Source organism: Carya illinoinensis, chromosome 6, assembly GCF_018687715.1.
Source record: "Carya illinoinensis cultivar Pawnee chromosome 6, C.illinoinensisPawnee_v1, whole genome shotgun sequence".
In the NCBI taxonomy this organism is placed as follows: Eukaryota; Viridiplantae; Streptophyta; class Magnoliopsida; order Fagales; family Juglandaceae; genus Carya; species Carya illinoinensis.
In genome coordinates this window covers 2774732-2793464 of record NC_056757.1, presented here as the reverse complement: position 1 = coordinate 2793464, position 18733 = coordinate 2774732, and the positions used below count along the sequence as shown (strand labels likewise).

At 34.5% G+C, this 18733-nt stretch overlaps 3 protein-coding genes across 3 annotated transcripts; 2 read left to right on the top strand and 1 right to left on the bottom strand.

Moving 5' to 3' along the window:
• The first annotated feature begins 6899 nt into the window (after positions 1–6899).
• On the top strand, positions 6900–7825 carry LOC122313392 (classical arabinogalactan protein 9-like). The gene has a single exon (XM_043128349.1). The coding sequence runs from the start codon at positions 7194–7196 to the stop codon at positions 7590–7592; it is 399 nt and encodes a 132-aa protein (XP_042984283.1). The 5' UTR covers positions 6900–7193; the 3' UTR covers positions 7593–7825.
• A 58-nt stretch (positions 7826–7883) lies between these two features.
• Positions 7884–13211, top strand: LOC122313672. Its single transcript, XM_043128846.1, has 3 exons — positions 7884–8010; positions 8986–9077; positions 12627–13211. Exons 1-3 carry the CDS (start codon positions 7884–7886, stop codon positions 13140–13142), a joined length of 735 nt encoding a protein of 244 aa, XP_042984780.1. The 3' UTR covers positions 13143–13211.
• A 702-nt stretch (positions 13212–13913) lies between these two features.
• LOC122313391 (protein WVD2-like 7) lies at positions 13914–17563 on the bottom strand. Its single transcript, XM_043128347.1, has 8 exons — positions 17184–17563; positions 16714–16925; positions 16497–16540; positions 16328–16417; positions 16151–16247; positions 15992–16063; positions 15407–15517; positions 13914–14765 (listed from the first exon to the last, which is right to left on the bottom strand). Exons 4-8 carry the CDS (start codon positions 16399–16401, stop codon positions 14295–14297), a joined length of 825 nt encoding a protein of 274 aa, XP_042984281.1. The 5' UTR covers positions 16402–16417; positions 16497–16540; positions 16714–16925; positions 17184–17563; the 3' UTR covers positions 13914–14294.
• Positions 17564–18733: the final 1170 nt, after the last annotated feature.

The following is an 18733-nucleotide window of genomic DNA, read 5'->3' as shown; positions in this document are numbered from 1 at the left end:
GGTTGTAGGTGGATTTAAAAAATTAAGTATCGTGCTGATGGCTCTATAGAACACTATAAGGCAAGGTTAGTTGCAAGGGTTATACTTAAAAGGAAGGTTTGGCTTATTCTGAAACTTTCATCAATAACTAAAATGACTGCTATTCGAATTTTGTTGTTATTTTTGCTATACAGAATTGACATTTTATTCAGTTTAATGTTAATAATGCCTTTTTGCATGGGGATTTATTGAAAAAAGTGTACACAAAATTACCTCCTGGTTTCCACATTAAAGGGGGTCTAAAATTTGCAAACCGAATAAATCCCTTTATGGTCTGAAATAGGCTTCTCGCCTGTGGTTTTCTAATTTTTCTAATACTCTTCTTGAGTTGGGATTCATCCAATCAAAATCTGGTTACTCACTTTTTACCAAGTCACTTGGTCCCTCTTTCATTGCCCTTATTGTTTATGCTGATGATATTTTGATAGCTAGTAAAGATTTACAATCTATGGATCATTTGAAATCCTTACTTGCTGATAAGTTTAAGCTTAAGGATCTTGGTCAGCTCAGTGATTTCTTGGCTTGGAAGTAGTTAGATCTTCACATGACATCTCTCTATGCCAAATGAAATATGCTCTAGAGATTCTCCAAGATGCTGATTTTCTTGCATCTAAACCTGTTTCTTTTCCCATGGGAGCATAATGTGAAACTGAATAAAGAAGATGGGGACTAATTACCATATCCCTTTATCTTTCATAGGCTCATTGGTAGGCTTCTGTACCTTACAATTACAAGGCCAAAATTGTCTTACTCACTTCATCGACTTATTTAGTATATGGCTTAACCCAGACATTCTTATTTGACAATAGCTTATCGAATTTTACAATATGTAAAGACTACTCCTGGTCATGGTTTTTTATTTTCAGCTGCCAGCTCCTTAACCAGTAAAGCATTTGCAAATTCGAATTGGGCCTCTTGTCCTGACAGTCATCGATCTACAAGTGGATATTGTGTGTTTCTTGGTATTTTTTAGTATCTTGAAAAACTAAGAAACAATCAACTGTTTCTTCTTCTTCTGCTAAAACCAAATATCACTTAATGACATCTATTACTTGTGAAATTGTTTGGCTTCTTACCATTTTCTCTGATTTTGGTATGTTTCATTCTCACAATTCTAAATTATTTTGTGATATTTAGGCTGTTTTGCACATTGCTACCAACCTAATTTTTCATGAAAGGACAAAACATATTGACCTGGATTGCCATTTCATCCATGACAAGATTCAAGCTGGAATCATCAAGACTTTTCACCTTGCTTCTCAATACCAACTTGCTAATGTTCTTACCAAAGCTCTTGGCCATTAACAATTTCAACACATAATCACCAAGATTACTCTTCATCTTGAATGGGAGTATCAAATGTATTTTACACGTGTCATAGTATAAATATATTGTATTTATAAATATATTGTATTTCACTTATTTTATTTTTTTAGATGAATAATATTTCCTAGTCTCTTGAATACACAAGAACCTTCTAGGTTTTTACTTTATTAACTACATTTTTACTACTATTAACTATTTTTTTACTATTATTCACAAATTATCTAAAATCACTCAACATCTAAATGCAACTAAAATGATCTAATAGACTATCTACAGAGGGTTGATTAGACTCTGAAGCAGAGCACAAATTGTATTTAGACAGTTTGGATTGAGAGGGGCTCTCAATCTATCTTATCTCATCATTACAATTTATTCATGTATAAAATATAATAAATAATTTAATTTTTTTAAATTCTAAAATAATAATAAATTAATAATATTAAAAATTAAAATTCTAATAATAGTTTATTCAACTTTCATTTCATCTCACCATCCAAATCAAACCTAAATGTTTTGTATTTTGCGTTTGTTGTAGTGGCGTGCACAGTTTGTTTGAAGAATTTATTTTTTTCAGGAAATGGGCTATTTATTGAAACTTTTAGGAAAAATTATGGACTTTTAAATGGGCTGGACGGTAGCCGTAGACGATGGAACCGGCTATACGATACTCCAAAGGCCTTTTGCGTCCGTAAACTAAGTTTTAAGTAGCCGTATAAGTTTAGCCGGTCTTTTTTAAAAAAATAAAAAATAATATTTACAGTTTTTTTTTTCATAGCTAAAAATAATATTTACAGTTTTACGAATGTTTTTTTTATTTAAAAAAATGATATATTGTTAAAGTCTATGTGAAAAAATTATTTTTTGATAATAAACTTTATTTTTTTAACAAAAGTGAGCGCGACTTACATATTTATATATATATATATATATATATATAAATAATATACCTTAACATTATATCTAAAAAAAGTTTAAAAATTACCATAAAAATTTTTTTTTTAATGGATATTTATTTTCAAAAAATTTCTACAAGACTTGTGCTTTTTAGACATGGAATGAAAAACAATTTGACGTTTATTCTGCCTCCAAGACCTAGAATTGGTAAACCTATTTTCAATGGCTTACATCCCGTTAAAAATTCATTAGATATATCTTGTTTGAAAAATGAAAAACAAAATTGCTTTAAATGAAAAAGATAAGTTGTTTTTTTCATCAATCTTCCAATCTTATCTATTCACTTTTTAACAAGATGTATCGAGTACTATATTTTTAACCTAATGTAAGACAAAGCCATGCCTTATACATCAATGAAAGTCGTCAGAGCCTGCATACATAGCTGCTCATTAATCAGGTAGCAGAATTTCGAAAGAAATTTGGAAGGGAAAGGCCTAATTAACATGCATGGTGCCGACCAGCTCGGCCCCATAACGTGCACACCCGTGCAGGCCAGGCCAGTGTTCCACGACAAAGTTTCAAATTATTAGAGTACGGATATAGGATATATACAGCTAACGTCGACTTTACAGTTGACTGTAGTGAGGATTATTTTAAGGTAAGAAGGTTCGAAAAGCAACCACTTTCGACTCTAATTAATGGGTTGTCTCATTGAGAAATTAGTTTATAATTAAGAGTACTAGTACTGCATGCATGCATGAGGTGAAGAAGGCCAACGGGAAAATGGGTGGAAGATGCTTTAAGAAAATGGGCGGTGGTAGCTCGCTCTATCTCAAGTAATCTCTTGATCTCTTGCATCCACTCATCTGTACGTATGTGTCTGCAGATTCCATATTCCCAACACTTTGTCCCCTTTTCTTTCATACATTGCTTCAGGAGGCCTTATTGGTCTCCAAAGCAGAGTCACTAATTGAGGATTAATTGCATCCATCAAAACTTCCTATCTAGGCTGTCCCTCCTCATATATGGTCCCATATTGTATTATTCCATCAAAACGTACTCATAACAATTTATATTTTTGAATAGTACTATTATTAATGTTCTGAATACCGTTTCAGTCAAGGTATTAGAACGAGATATTTCGAAATCGATACCATTTCAGAATAATTTATATATAAATAAATTATATTAAATCTAAAAAAAAGAGTTAAATTAATTGAATTCTTTTATTTATTATTCTTACACCATATAATTGATAAAAAATAAAATAAAAATAGAGTAGAATTATTATTAAAAAATAGAAACAAAATAAGAGTACAAACAGAGACAAAACTTTTGAATAATGAAAAACCTAGAATTTTATTTGTGAACTATCAAATTATTCATGAATGAAGAAAAGTTCAAAAATAAGACAAAAGTAGGTTAGTAAACATATTGACTGATTTAAGTGGAGTGAAGTGAAAGGACAAAACTAAGAAACACGCTAACGTTTATAATGGGAGGAAGTACAGGCTGTATAGAAAATGAAAAATTTTATGTGCAGTCATTTTTGTGGATTTCTTTGTACACTCCAATGATATGATTGGTTGTGTATTAAAAAAAATTTAATCCAGCCAATCATATCAATGGAGTGCGCAGGGAGTGCACAAAAATGACTATACGTAGCATTACTCATAGAAAATTTATAGATTGACCTGGGCTGCATTCATTCCGAGAATTTCAAATCCTATATTTTGTATCGGCTGATATGACCATTTCGGCCGAAACTCAACATATCAGCCTGGCACAGGCCAGTACCACTGGTATTTTAACCAGTATGAAAAATTATTTTTAATTGTGTCTGCTACTATATTGGTATGAAATATTTCGACCGTATCAATCAATATGACACAAAATTCAAAACATTAACTACTATTTATGGGTCACTAATTGAGGATTTTTTCTTTTTTGAGTGGAAAGGATTTTTAGGCAGGCCAAGCCCAGCATTATTAGTGAACAAAGCACTAACAATTTTCAGGTGTGTATTTAACAAAAGGGTAGTACTGTTACTGTGCAGGCCAGGTTTGACCATTTGGCATGCTTTTAGTGTAAATTATATTTTATTTTTATTTTTTTTATTTCAGACATATTTTAAACATGTTTAAAAATTTAAACAAATAAAAACAAATATAAATAAAAAAATTAAAAAATAAAATAAAATACATGAATAGTCAAATTGAGAGGAAACTCAGGAATATAGTATTATTTTCTTAACAAAATCCATGGGTACAGTACTATGATCACTATGATTACACATAAATTATTTAAATTAGAATATAATTAATAACTCTAATTTATGCTCCTATATATATATATATATATATTTCCCTATTATGACTCAAAACTCTCTGTAGTACCAGTGGATCTTAATTAACAAGGCCTCGGCCTTATTCATCATGTGTGTGGTTAGAAAATTCGATTCAAAGACCAATGCAAAGAGCAAGTTAATTGGGAATGCTATTTTTCAATTCTCCATGAAAATCAATCAATTTTAATACGTAGGAAGAGGACCTAGACTGGAGATCGATTTCTTATGACTAACGGATGGAGGAATTAGAAATATTGTTGATAATGTAGATCAAGTGGTAGGTGGAGGACCAAGGAAATTAAACTTAAATATACCGATAAGGTGGATGACTTTGATCACTCAAAAAGGTACTACTGGAGGAGACCGGGAGGGTGACATCTTTTCCTTTGATAATTGGGGGACTGGGCTGAATATGCGAGTGATCATGAGTTGTCTTAGGACTCTTAACGTGTCCATATATGACTCTGTGGTCCTTCGCTAGCTGTGGAATCTATATATATGCATCTATTTAATGGAGAGAGTACTTTTCTTGGGGGTACTGACAGTTATATATTCATATCATGTGGTGTGCTTGATTGTGGCTATTTCATCGAAACTCATCATGTCTCATCATGAGTACGTCGTTTTCTTAGGACTGCATGTTCCATGCATTCATACATTTGTTTAATTATGTAATAATATAATTATAAAATACTTAAACGTTTTGTAATGTTTTAAAAAAAAAGTATGACTTATTATTAAAAAATTTATTTATTTTTACGTGTCTTATATTTTATTTTATTTTTTAAATAATTATACGACAATTACATAATTTACAATTATAAATATCTTTTCTTTTCTTATTACAAGAACTAAGTATAAGTAGTCTAATCATCAAATTTCTAATTGATATAAATTAGTACATGCACGGACCTAATTAAATTCTTGAATATTCCACATCGCGTATATATATTAATGCTTAACTAATTTGATTGTAACAAGATCTTCCCTTTTTTATCATGTGGAAAATACGATCAATAATTATCAGTCTATGCAAGGACCACGTACTCCATTAATCGTGTTCATTAATTTGAAACATAATAATAATAATCGTGTTCATGCAAGTTAAGGGATCGAACTCTTGCTTAAAAAAAAAAAAAAAAGTGAATGGAACTCTAGGCGGCATTAGCGGCCAGATTAGCTGGTGCTGGGGCCTGGGATCATGTGCATGCACAACATGATGCAGATGATCATCAATTCCAATAACTTAAAGATGAGTTGATCATTTGAAATATATATTACAAAAATATTACAGCTTCGTAGGATGCAAGTTAACTTTAATTAATTGGAGTACTCTTATGATCTGGCTAATACATATATATATATATATATATATATATTTATATATAATATTTAGACCTTAATTTGTTATCTACAGATCGATTAAGTATCCATTACAAGAGAAGTGGATTTTTGTGATCAAATTTTAGTGATCAAAAAGACTATTTTCTACGAAATAGTAATTTTGATCATTAAATTTTAGTCACAAAAATCCATTAATCTCTTGTAGTGATCGATCTATACTTGCTTTTGTAAACGTAGATCTGATATATAGTACCGCGCGCCTCAAATAATACTTGCTCGATCCACATCATCGACCATATACAACTAATGATCATAAAAACCTAATGAAAGCTGTGACGTACTCATGTATTTCAGCCTAGCTTATAACTTCGATCCAAAGTTCCATGAGTACTGGCCTGATCATGAGTGGCTGGCCAGATCAATTCTTTTAGATATGATCATTCATATCACACCATATAATTAATGCCACTATCCTTACATATATTTTTTTGATCAGCTATAGAAATTAATTAAGTGGCATATATATAAAGAAAATTTTATACATTTTATTTTCATTTTATTATTATTGAAGTGACATATTTAAATAGTTATTTATCATCTAATAATAATGATGAATATGTTATATCTTATCTAATAAGATAAAAATAGAATAAAAATATAATGTATAGTGTTACTCATAAGGTAGGTGGGGGTGGTGATGCACTCATAAGGGGGGTGGGGGTGGTGATTCATGCATATTCTAGAAATAATTAATTATAATAATTGGCACTTCATTAAGCTGGGCCGCAGGGCGCTTCATTAAACTCATGTGTAACGTGGGACCCATGCATAATTTTTGGACCATTCACATGCATGTAAATGTAATACCATTTCCCATGAAGAATTAAGAAGCTGCTAGGCCTACAAATAATATCATATATACGAGAAAAGTCCTTAAAAAAGACCTAAGAGAAAAAGTCCACGAGAACAGCGTCTCTCATCACTCGCACCATTTTGCCCGCTTAAAACACCCGACACTCACCTCCCCAAACCGAAAGGCATTTCGATCTTTTACTCCACCCCATATATGCACCTAATAACGTAACAACAATACCAAATCTGCCGCATTGTCCCCACCTTCTTCACCTCCCCTACGTACCCTGTTTCATTTGATCTTCAAAACCATCTCTCTCCCGGGATCAAACCCCCGCGGCTTCCACAAAAACAACATCTCGCAGGCTACTCTGAGTACTCTGGCCTCAGCATGCCGATAAAGATAAATCCTTTCGACGACGCCCGGTTGCTGCTAAATTTGTTCCTGGTGATCAATATTGCCATTTTTACTGTCCCGGGGACGGCTGCAGGTGATGAGAAGTGCACCTCGTGCACTCAAATCTCCCCACCACCACCATCTCCTCCACCGCCTTGTCCACCACCGCCACCAGCTCTTCCACCACCGCCGCCGCCTTCTCCCAAGAAGCCGCCAACCCAATACTGCCCTCCACCGCCTGCCCCGTCATCGTTCCTATACATAACTGGTCCACCTGGCAACTTGTATCCTATTGACGAGGATTTCAATGGTGCCGCCAGGGACATGATCACGAGGTTGCCTGTTTTGGTCGGCTGTGGATTAATGTTGGGTCTTCTGCCCTATCTTTGGTGATTTCACTGTGGTAAGATTCAGAATTAATGAAGAAAAGAATTTTATGGATATATATATGTTAAGGCTAAGGTTTTTTCTTTTTAATGTTTTTTGGACAAGGTCAAGATTTTAAAGACGGGAGAAGTTGTACTCGTTTAAATCAGTAATACCCATCTTTGTTGATGCTTTATCTGAATTCTTCAGAAATTTTCAATAACAACTTTATTCTGATCTGTTGCCAGTGATGTAAGAAATTATGTTCCTATTTCTTCCCGACCTCTTCCTTTTTAGCATCTGAACTCAATCTGTGGCATGATTCTTGAGTTGACTTTGTCCTTATTTATTTTTTGTCTTGGTTTTCTTCATTATCTGATCTATAGGTATGTGTGCGCTGTTCATCTTTGCCTCTCTTTTGATTTGGCAGTTTTCAGGGACAAATGTGATTAGATCTGGTTAATAAATCGAACGTCTTGGGATCAGGGTGTAAAGAAAAACTAATGCATGCACAATTATCCAATTTGTTTTAAAGGCCAGATTTTATAATTAAAACTTGTACGAGTTAAGCATAATTAATTTATCAACAACCATATCTTGAATAAATGGATCGCCCACCGAGCTCTCATGTCCACAACGGTCTAAAAGAATAGGAAAAAAATAAAAATAAAAAAAAATAAAATAAAAAAAATAAAAAGAGAGAAAAATACTCTCCAGTGGGCCTGCCTTTAGTTGCTGAGGTGCCAAGGCTTGTCTTAATCTAGCTAGGCGAGCGCGCGTGTCGCATGCAGGCGTTCATGGAATCATCTGATAGGTCGTATCCCAGGCTAATAATTATAGAATAATGTTAGGGTTACAACTCACTTATTATCCATCTATTATTATTTTTATATTTAACTTTTTTTTTATGTTTTTATTTTATTTAATAATTAAGAAAGTAAACATTAAAAAATTTATATTTTTTTAATTTTTTCTTAATGATTAAGAATGTTAAAAAAATATTTAAAAAATGATAAAAAAAAAAAAACTTGAAATAAACTTAGCTAGTAGAGGAATAGTAATAGGGTAGTAACCTTATCACCACCCATAATTATATGCACGTCGCCTAAGATTAATGCCGATCGACCTTGGTGCGCCTAGGCTTGTCCCAGTTTGGTTGATCCCTTTATAAAGGAGTATATATATGAGATTAAATCCTACTACTCCCATTTTCCATATAAATTTAAAAAAATCAGAAATTACAAATAAAAAACTAATGAATATATAATATCTTTAAAAGTACCTTCCAAAGGAACCCCATAACTATGTGTATGCGATGAGAAATTTCTGAAATATTGTCTCCTTAAAATGATGGAAACCCATGTTCTAATGTACGTCTTGATCAATGTATTTGTGTTGAATCAAGTATATATAATTCCAGTCAATAAAAATGTGCGAAGAAAAGGTGCATGTGAATTAGATGTTCATGCATTCTTTGAACAAATACCGATGAGCACATGGCGTTACTTTCATGTAAGTTGAAACAAAAGATCAGGAGAAGATCCAAACCATCTGATCATATATGATCTCGAAGTCAGTGAGAGAACTTCATTCCCATTGATCTGATCTGCGTGTCAGTTGTCAGTGGATGAAATCAACTTTGGTTTCACCAGCCAAATTATAAGGGGGCCCAAGACACGTACGCCTGCAACAATACCGTCTCTTCGTTGCATGTTACTTTACACGTCATGGTAATGGGGCGGTAATGCATGTTGGGGTAGTTTGGGTTGGTTGTTTGTCCTTCGGCTCTACTCAAAATTCAACCTAACGTGTTTGATTGGCATGCAATGCGCGCATGTACTAATTGTCTCTAGCTATATGTAAAGTTTCCAACATTGCAACTCAATTATTCAATCATCCTTTACAACAAAGCAAGGTTAATTCAAGTTTGATTTTGAAGTAATGACAAATTGTGTCTGTGATTACTATTCATCATATAAAAGCATTCATGCATGCCAAGTGTACGATATCGTGATTTCTGTCACAACATATCCTTTGATCACCATATGAAATATTAATCTTCATCCGATCGAGGTTCTAAATGTTGGTGAAATGATTCATAATTATCTTGTTTTTATCTTCCTTTTCTTCTTTAATTTTTCTCATGGTGGTGGAAGTGAGAGATTTTCTTCGAAAAGCAGAGAAAAGAATAAAGTGGAATTTATTAATATATTCAGCTAGCTTTGTGGAACTTTAATATTCTGTCTATATTAATGATCTTGATCTGATAATCAGAAAGAAGGCGCTAGCTACAATATTAATTGCATGTGATCAACAACTTCATAGAATTGTTAGGTTTTCATAGGCTATAAATGGGACTATATATATGGTAGGTCATGTTTGCAGTCGAGAATATTGACCAAGTAACTAATCTAATCGATCCATAGTTGACGACCAACCAAAAGAGATAAAATGAAGAAAACTTGTGAGTTTTTTAATGGGATTGGATCAGTTATTGTTGGTAGCTATAACCACTACGCACGTACAAATAAATTGTGATCGATAATTGAGAATATTTGAGACAAAGGATCGAAGAATTATATGGTCATTCCACCGACACAATGAAGTTTAGGAGAAAGTAGTACTCCCACCCGATTTCAAACTTCTTGCTAGCTAATTACTTCATTAATTCAGATCCATGCATATATACCACTTGGCCGGAAGGAAACAAAAGGAAATTAGTTCTTTTAATAATTATACGTTAGCTAGACCGACCTCCTCCATATAATTACTTAATTTGTATATATGTGCATGTGCCTTGAATTAATAATTGGTGGTTAGGTACGTAGAATAAAAATTCAAAGCAGTTGAAAATGTACCCTAGCTTTCGTTTTTTCAAAGCAAATAATGAATTAGCTAGGGTAGTGATCATGAGCTAGCTGCTTGATGAGTTGGGGTGTTGCCTGCCTAACACGTCAAAGCCACTCAACCTCTTGCTTCTTCCAGCTGCATGTATGGATGTAGTTCTGCGCTCTCGATCACTTTGTTTTGATGGCGTGTGGATGGGTTTTTGCGATTAACTCCAAAGTCCGCAAAAGTAATCAAGTACTTGGCGTTTTTAGCTGCAGCTAGCGTTTATTGAAAGGAAAATGCTCTTGACAATCTTTACCGATTGTCTTTTATATTTTTTTATTAGTTTATATATATATATATATATAGAGAGAGAGAGAGAGAGAGAGAGAGAGAGAGAGAGAGAGATCCAAGATGATTTTGAATATTCTAAACAGAGTCTGGCAAGATCCAAGATGATCATGGCAACCTCAAATTCCAATCAATTTAGGGCAACTGCTACGTCCGGGAAAATAGGTAATGGAAAATTATTCATTTGCAATTACCCTTTCATAATTAGGGAAAAACTATTATGCCGCCCACGCGGCACCGCTCAAGTGTACCGTTTGAAAAAAAATATTTTTTTATTTACTAATTAAAGAAGTAATTTTAAGTATAATGATATATTTTTTTACTTAATGATTAATTAAAAAAAGTGATTAAAAATGTGAAAAAAATTAGAAAAAAAAATTGGCTGGCACACCCAACGGGAAGAACCATGCGACATAGCAGCTGTGTCCTTCATAATTAACTATGTTAGAATTTTATATAAAGTGGAGAGTAGTTTTATAAAATAAAAATTTATTTTTAATAAAGTGGTACATAACGTGTGTATATTAATATTATGTTGATTGTAAAATACTTTATAAAATAGTAAAAAAAAAAAAGGTTGTAAATATATTTTTACTCAATAATTATGATTAGATATCATGAAACTCTGTATTTGTTAGCCTGAGGGAGGACAGATATGATCACTTGTGTTAACAAATATATGATATTTTACGTGATAATTTTCTAGAATATCATTGCTAAACCAAGAAAAACAGGGATTGCATGGTACGTATGGATTATTACAAACTTTGCCACTGCCTGTGGAAAGACGAGGAAACAGGTGGCCCCAATCTCTAACTTCAGAAAGAAGAAAAGTAGCAGCTAGTTTCAGGGCCATATTTTATTGGATAGAAAAGGATGATCATCAGTAATGATAATGATATTTGCTGATAATGATATAAACTATGTATAAAGGCCATGTAAAAAGACAAAACATTTCAATTTAAGAGCAATAATTATCTGAAGTTAAGGATTATATATGATCAGTTAGAGAGTTTAATCCACAAGTGATGATGCCAAAAATCCGAGTACGTCAACCAAATTAAAAACTTGTCTGCAATTATTTAAAGCCGGAAACTTAGTTACATGTGTTAGAACAGGTGTCATGGTAGATGGACCTGTAATCTGTCTCTTTTTGTAGTCAATTAAGGTTTCAATTTTAGTTACTGCCCACGTTTTTTCAATACTATTTCTTTACATGGATTGGAGCATCACACCCATGTGCAATTATTGCAATGCAGCTTCCTCGTACACATTATTATTGTAAGAGAGATGTTATATTTTAGTCTTAATTTTATCATTTTTAATTATATGTATTTAGGATTGTTTGGATAGTGAGATGATATGGTTTTGTATAGTGAGATTCATGTATAATTAAGGTTGTTTAGATAGTAAGATAAGATGAAATGGTTTTAGATGAAAGTTGAAAATTTAATAAAATATTATTAAAATATTATTTTTTAATATTATTATTATTTTATAATTTGAAAAAGTTATAATAATAAGATGATCTGATTTCTCAATCTAAATGGCCTTAACTGATATGCTAAATTTTAAATAATTTTTTATTAATTAATTTATAAAATCATATAAAGTTATCGCATTAATTATTGAAACTAAGATGATAAAATTGAGGATGATGGAAAAATTGAACCAAAAATTCTTCTGGTGAGCCTTAGGAGGCAAAATTTCAATATGCATGATCTAGAAATGTGCCAACTTGAGAATTGTGATGGGATGTAGACGTTGGAAAGTAGCTAGAACTTGCTTTTCGCTCCTATTTTTATCGCTTAGCCCTTTGTTACTTTTCTTTTTTTCCTAAAAGTTGCCATGACAAAAGGCTACATTTAAGTATTCTAATAGCTTAAACCCTCCATAAAACTCACCCACCTCTTTTCCTCGCCAAACGCTTTCTTTCCCTTCCTCCTAGCAACCATGGCCGGAAAGTCAAGCCAAATTCTCTCGACCCTCTTCTTGATTCTAATATTTCTGAATTTTCTGGGAATGACAAGGCCTGATAACGAGTGCCCATATCCGTGTTATCCGCCGCCCATCGGCCCCGGCACTCCGATAATCACAACACAGCCGCCTCCGCCACCATCCCAGGTCGTGTCTTACCCACCTCCAACTGGATACAACCCTACACCGGCAGGATACGTACCATTTTCGTCTCCACCACCCTATGGCAATTCATTTGGTTCCCCTCCCCCTCCTGACCCCATATTACCCTACTTCCCTTACTACTCCGGAAAACCCCTTCATCAGACGGACAACTCTGCAGCAACCACTCTTGGAATTCGCTCAATACTCATGATCATCATCGCCGTAGCTAATTATCTTCTTGTCTCTGTTTCTGTTTTTCCTTTCTATGTACTTTAAGTGAACAATTTGACTTGTAGTCGGTTTGAGCTATTATATTTCATGAAATGAGAAGATTTTGAAGAGATATTCATGTTGTGTTCAGTTGCAGAAATGTGAAACAATGGTTAATCATAAGTCTGAGAAGAACTTCGAAGGAGAAGGATGATGGTCCAAGACTCCAAGTGCTTGACTTTTTTGTTTGGTCACAAAAAGGAAAATGCTTTTTTTTTTTTTTCCCCTACTTTTTCGGGTTGTTTACTCTTTTATGATTTGATTAGAAATTTACGACCACTGATTGCATCCCCTGTTTTTTACTGAACATAGGGTTGAGAAGTAAGCGCCTCAAGAAATCATTGTGATTGAGTAATGATTCTCATTCCATATATATTGTTTTTCTCGGTTTATTTTTCCCCTGTTTTTCCGTTCAATATTTAGATGAAATTTAAATTAATCTAAGTGTTAGAATATTACCATACTTAGAATATATTCATAATATTCTAACATATATATGGTAGTATGACTTATTCTCTACCATATTTAATTTATTGTGTAAATCAATTAATATCGTAGATTTATTATATTTCCATTCTTTTGCTACCCTATCGACCTGTAAATAAGGAAATATATTATGTATTCAGTTGAGAATGATATAAATGTAACCCTCAAATCTTGCGCTCTCATTTTCTATATAACCTTCGCCTACATAGAAATTCATGAAAAAAAAATATTAATTGAATGTAGGCAGCCGTAGATATAAATCTTGATTTTTGTTTAAAGAATAAAAAGCTCTAAATAAGAACAATATCTCTTATATAAATAATAATTTAAACAAGTTAATGGTTGGTACTGAAACTTTTCCTCGTATATGGTGGCAAGAGACATTGGTCTTGTGATCTTAAGATATCCTAAAAACAATTCGAACTACATGTAAAGTCAGACTTCGCATGCATGAATAACGAAAGTGATACTGGTGAAGGGAAATGCTAACCTCAACATTCGGTTTTCATTATTTCTCACATCTTTGCTATGGATGCATGCCTCTTAGCTGATAGCTTGAGGTCACTTTGCGCTTTTTATTGATTTTGCATGGTGGCAAACATGAGATTCCAAACATTTTTGCAACGGTAGCTAGGAGCTGAGAACATGCTTAAGAAGAAGAGGCGTCTTTGTTCAAGAGGCAACACCAACAACCAGATTACCCAATCCAGAACTGCTACCAATACCACTGCTTTTCATGTCCTTCCTTGCCATCTCACGAGCTCCCACTTTTTGCTTCCCCTCAGCTCTTTGGCCTTTCATCACCTTATGGATTTCTGATACACGATGCTTATACATGCTAGTATCCCTCTCCTTTTCTCGTTCTTTCCTTCTTCCGACCTTATTTTCCACCCCAACTCCAAGGAAGCAGCTTTGGTTGCTAGGTAAAGTTTGAGAGCTTGCACTACCTTCAGAGTGCTCACCTGTTGGGCAGTTGGTCTTCTCTAAGGCATCGATTCGTGCAGTTGTGTTCACAGATTCATTGGTAGAGGAGGCTTGATCACTTCCTTCTTTCAAACATGATTTTGATCTGCCAGCCGCTCTGCTCCCTGGATTTGTTGACTTATCTCGTGCTTTATTGACTTTGCTGTTACTCGACGGTGCCTGAGAAATAAAAATGTCTTCCAACAACAACATAATTTTGGCTTTATATGTTGCCGAGTTAAAGCTAAAAGGCTCATCATTTATAAAACGAAGTACTTTTGCTGTAATGAAAGAACATCCATCATTGATTGAAGAAACCATTCCAAAACATAGGACATAGAGCCAACACTGGAAAATGATTCTTCAAAAAAAAAAAAAGGCAAGTCAAGCACAGTGTGCAGTAAGAATGATATTGGCAAGCAGAGATGATATTGTCAGTCATAATATATTATTTCTCTAGATGTGTTCTCCAAGTTCTTTCAATTGTAATCAGTTATCATTTCAGGTCCCCTCCCACCCACCCACCACACCCCCCCCCCCCCCCCCCCAAAAAAAAATAAGCTCCACTTTTGGTTCCCAATAAATTCTTAAAGCTTCCTATTGTTTCCCAAATGTTCATTGTCATGTGATCCCTGTCGGATAATTACAGAAATCCCATTAAATGAGTAACTTAGAACTCTTTGAAATTATAACCATTAGCTGAAAGCCAATTGTGTGTGTGTGTGAGAGAGTGAGACATAGAGACAGACAGACAGACAGACATACACATTTCATCAAAATGCAAACTGGGCATGGGTAAACAGATTCGAACCAGAGTTTACCTTCTTCCCATCAGACCTTCGTGGTACAGCTACATGATAAAAAGAAGGCATGGGTGTTGCTTTGAAGTTTAGGCTTCTCCGGAATTGTTTTATCTCGGCTTCTGTCTTTTCCTGCAATGACAATAACTGAAGCCATTAAGTTTCTAATAGCTTCATGATTGGCGAAGATCTACAATTATAGTAACATACTCGATTAAGATGGATACCATTCAAAAAAAGAAGAAGGATGATATTAGATCCATATCTGCATCATCCTTGTTGAAGAAACGACGAACTAGAAGAAAAAAACAAAGTTTTTTTTTTCAAGTTGAAAATTTGGAAATGTTTTTAATAACATCAAATGAAAAAGAAAAGGAAAAAGAAAGGAAAAAACAAATTTGAGAATTCTCATCAACTAATAATGTGATCGAGCATCACAAGTCTCCAACCAGCAGTATTAGAGCCTTCATTAGAATTTAACAAATAGTGTCATTCTCCAGCATGCCAAGACGGCATCAAAATAATATAAATTATATCAGCATGCAGTGAAATTAATGGATTAATTTATTTAGTAACAAAAAATATCAATCAAATAATCCCATTTACCTGCCTTCTCACTTGCATCTGATTCATCTCAGCCTCCTTGGCATGCATTTTTTGCTGCAACTCCATATAGAACTGAATCAGATGCGTCCCAGAAGGGTAAGCTATTTAAGTCTGATCCCTAAAATCAAAGAAAATCAAATTTACAGCATTCTCATTTACCTCTTTCCTCCTTTCTGCGTGTTCATTGCTTTTGAAACTGAAAACTGCAGCACTTGAGCTTGTATCCGCCTTGGTCAAATTCACAGTACAACTAAGCCTATGAAGGAGATTACATGAAATTTCATACGGTAAAATGATACATTGATAAGAAAATCGCTTATGATATTGCCAATAAACCTGTGTAGTGGTTGATATCTTCTTGTTTCAGCCTTCAATGAAGAGGGTTGTGATTCACCGGCTTTCATTGTCATTGATTCTTTTTCACCACTGCAACAAGAAAAGAATCAAACTTGAGATTCGAATCGGTAAACCATATAGGTTTTTCACTCCTGAGAATTATAAATACCTTTTATTGTCATGCACAAACTTTGCCTTCTGATTTCTAGAATCCTGTAAAAAAGACCAAGACTAATTTTTTTGATAAGTAAAAAAAAAGCCAAGAATAATAAACAATAGAAGAATGTTGATGAATCCTAGTGTATGAACAGTCAAGATGGTTAAGACTATTGCTGATAAAATGCCTTGAATTGATTTCTCAATCTATGGGCATTGTCAAAGCTTACCTCTAAGATTGGAGTTCTCTGTACAGTGCGTGTAGTTCTAATGTCAGTTTTTACTGAGCTCTTTTCTATACTTGTTCTTAGGGTACTCTCTCTTTCTCTTCTACTAGGACTCTTTGCAGGATCTGTTTTGGAAATGTCTGTCAGGACTCGAGCAGGATTGTCTGAGACTTCACTATGGGCTTGAAAGGTCTGGTGTCCATTGCAGCCCTCAACTAGAAAGATAAAATCAAGGAGTCAAGGTATATGGTAAAATAGTTGGAAAAGGGCTTAAGTACGTGCATGCTTAACAGTCTGATGCTAACTTGAAAATAAGAAATATCCCAAGAGCATCTCTCCAGATGCCACTATAGTTTTCTTTATTACAGCTTGTGACTTGCTGTTGACCATCCAGTGATTGGGTTTGAAAGACAAGGAACTCTAGAAGAAGAAATGCAAGATTTAATTATGACAATATTCTTGTAAATCCACACCTTCAGAGAAGGATGTTGCCTGCGCTCCAAGCTAATTGTGTTAGCTTTCACAGAGGGTTCATTCTTGCTAGAACTGAAAGTTCTTTGTATATTAAAATCCCTCCTCTTTACAATGAGGCAGTGCCTCTGTATTTATATCAATGAAAAAGATAAAAGAAAATCTTTACATCAGAAAAGCTGCAGCTAATAAGACAAAGGTCTGCTGCGTTTACAAGGGATGGTTGGAGAATATTTTGGAGGATGCTTTGGTTATTGGCTGCTGCAGAGTATGCTGGACAGAGTTGTCATTTTGTGCTGTTTGCACACCAACTGCTGTATGGTGCATGCTGCAGGTTGTGTTGCTGGAGCAGGTTTCATGCACGCTGCTGGTTGTGCATTACTTGTACGTTGCAAGTCAGGTATTGCATCAGTGGCTTGAACAGACCCCCTCAAGTCAAGCGGCAATGAAGACAAGCGTAGACTTGAACACAAGTGTTGAAACCGTGAAGAAGACAAGGGTTTTGTGAGGAGATCTGCTACCTGGTCTTTTCCAGAAATGAATGCAACTTGCAAAGATTTGTTGAGAACTCTGTTTCTCACAAAATGAAAATCAATCTCAACATGCTTTGTTCGAGCATGGAAGACAGGATTGGATGATAAATACGTGGCCCCCAAGTTGTCACAATACAATACTGGAGCAGCTTGTAGGTTGATGCCGAGATCTCGACATAGGTGTTGGACCCAGATGATTTCTGCAGTGGCATTAGCTACTGATTTGAACTCAGCCTCGGTTGATGACCTTGCTATGGTTTGCTGCTTCTTTGAGGACCATGAGATCAGATTGCATCCGGAGTAAACACAGTAAGCACTTGTTGACCTTCTGTCATCTGGGCACCCAGCCAAATCCGAATCAGAAAATGCAATGAGATTCATTGAGGGGGATCGAGAAAAACTTAATCCAAGCTGAGATGTGTTCTTAAGATACCTAAGTATCCTTTTTACTGCTTGCCAATGAGGGACTCTTGGAGTGTGCATGTACTGACAGACTTTACTTACTGCAAAGGCTAAGTCTGGCCTTGTAAATGACAAATATTGGAGGGACCCTACTGTACTTCTGTAGAGAGTAACATCTTCAAATGGATTACCTGAATGCATGCTGAGTTTTTCCGAAGTTGCCATTGGGGTCTTGACTGGTTTTGCTAGTGTCATGTTTGTCCTGTCCAACAAGTCAGCAATATACTTCTTTTGAGTTAGTAACATTGAACCATCTGAGTTATGTGTTACTTCAATTCCTAAAAAGAAATGAAGCCTGCCGAGGTCTGTAATTGGAAAATCTGACCGTAATGCATGAATGAGGTCATTAATGAGCTGCATGTTGGATCCTATAACAAGAAGGTCATCTACGTAAACTAGTACATAGAGACATGCAGAACCATTAATTTGAACAAATAAGGAGCTATCAGCAGATGAAATATTGAACCCAAGATCAATGAGTTTCTGACTTAGCCGAGAATACCAGGCTCTTGGTGATTGTTTCAGGCCATAGATGGCTTTCCTTAGTTTGCAAACAT

Bases quoted from the DNA above. Each gene is read 5' to 3' on its own strand.
- LOC122313391 (XM_043128347.1), bottom strand. From the start codon at position 16,401: ATGACAATGAAAGCCGGTGAATCACAACCCTCTTCATTGAAGGCTGAA. The intron at 16,248-16,327 runs GTTTATTGGCAA...TCTCCTTCATAG, and splicing joins AGATATCAACCACTACACAG to GCTTAGTTGTACTGTGAATT. The intron at 16,064-16,150 runs GTAAATGAGAAT...CATCTGATTCAG, and splicing joins ACGCAGAAAGGAGGAAAGAG to TTCTATATGGAGTTGCAGCA.
- LOC122313392 (XM_043128349.1), top strand. From the start codon at position 7,194: ATGCCGATAAAGATAAATCCTTTCGACGACGCCCGGTTGCTGCTAAAT.
- LOC122313672 (XM_043128846.1), top strand. From the start codon at position 7,884: ATGATTCTTGAGTTGACTTTGTCCTTATTTATTTTTTGTCTTGGTTTT. The intron at 8,011-8,985 runs GTGATTAGATCT...ATATAATTCCAG, and splicing joins GGCAGTTTTCAGGGACAAAT to TCAATAAAAATGTGCGAAGA. The intron at 9,078-12,626 runs GTAAGTTGAAAC...GTATTCTAATAG, and splicing joins GCACATGGCGTTACTTTCAT to CTTAAACCCTCCATAAAACT.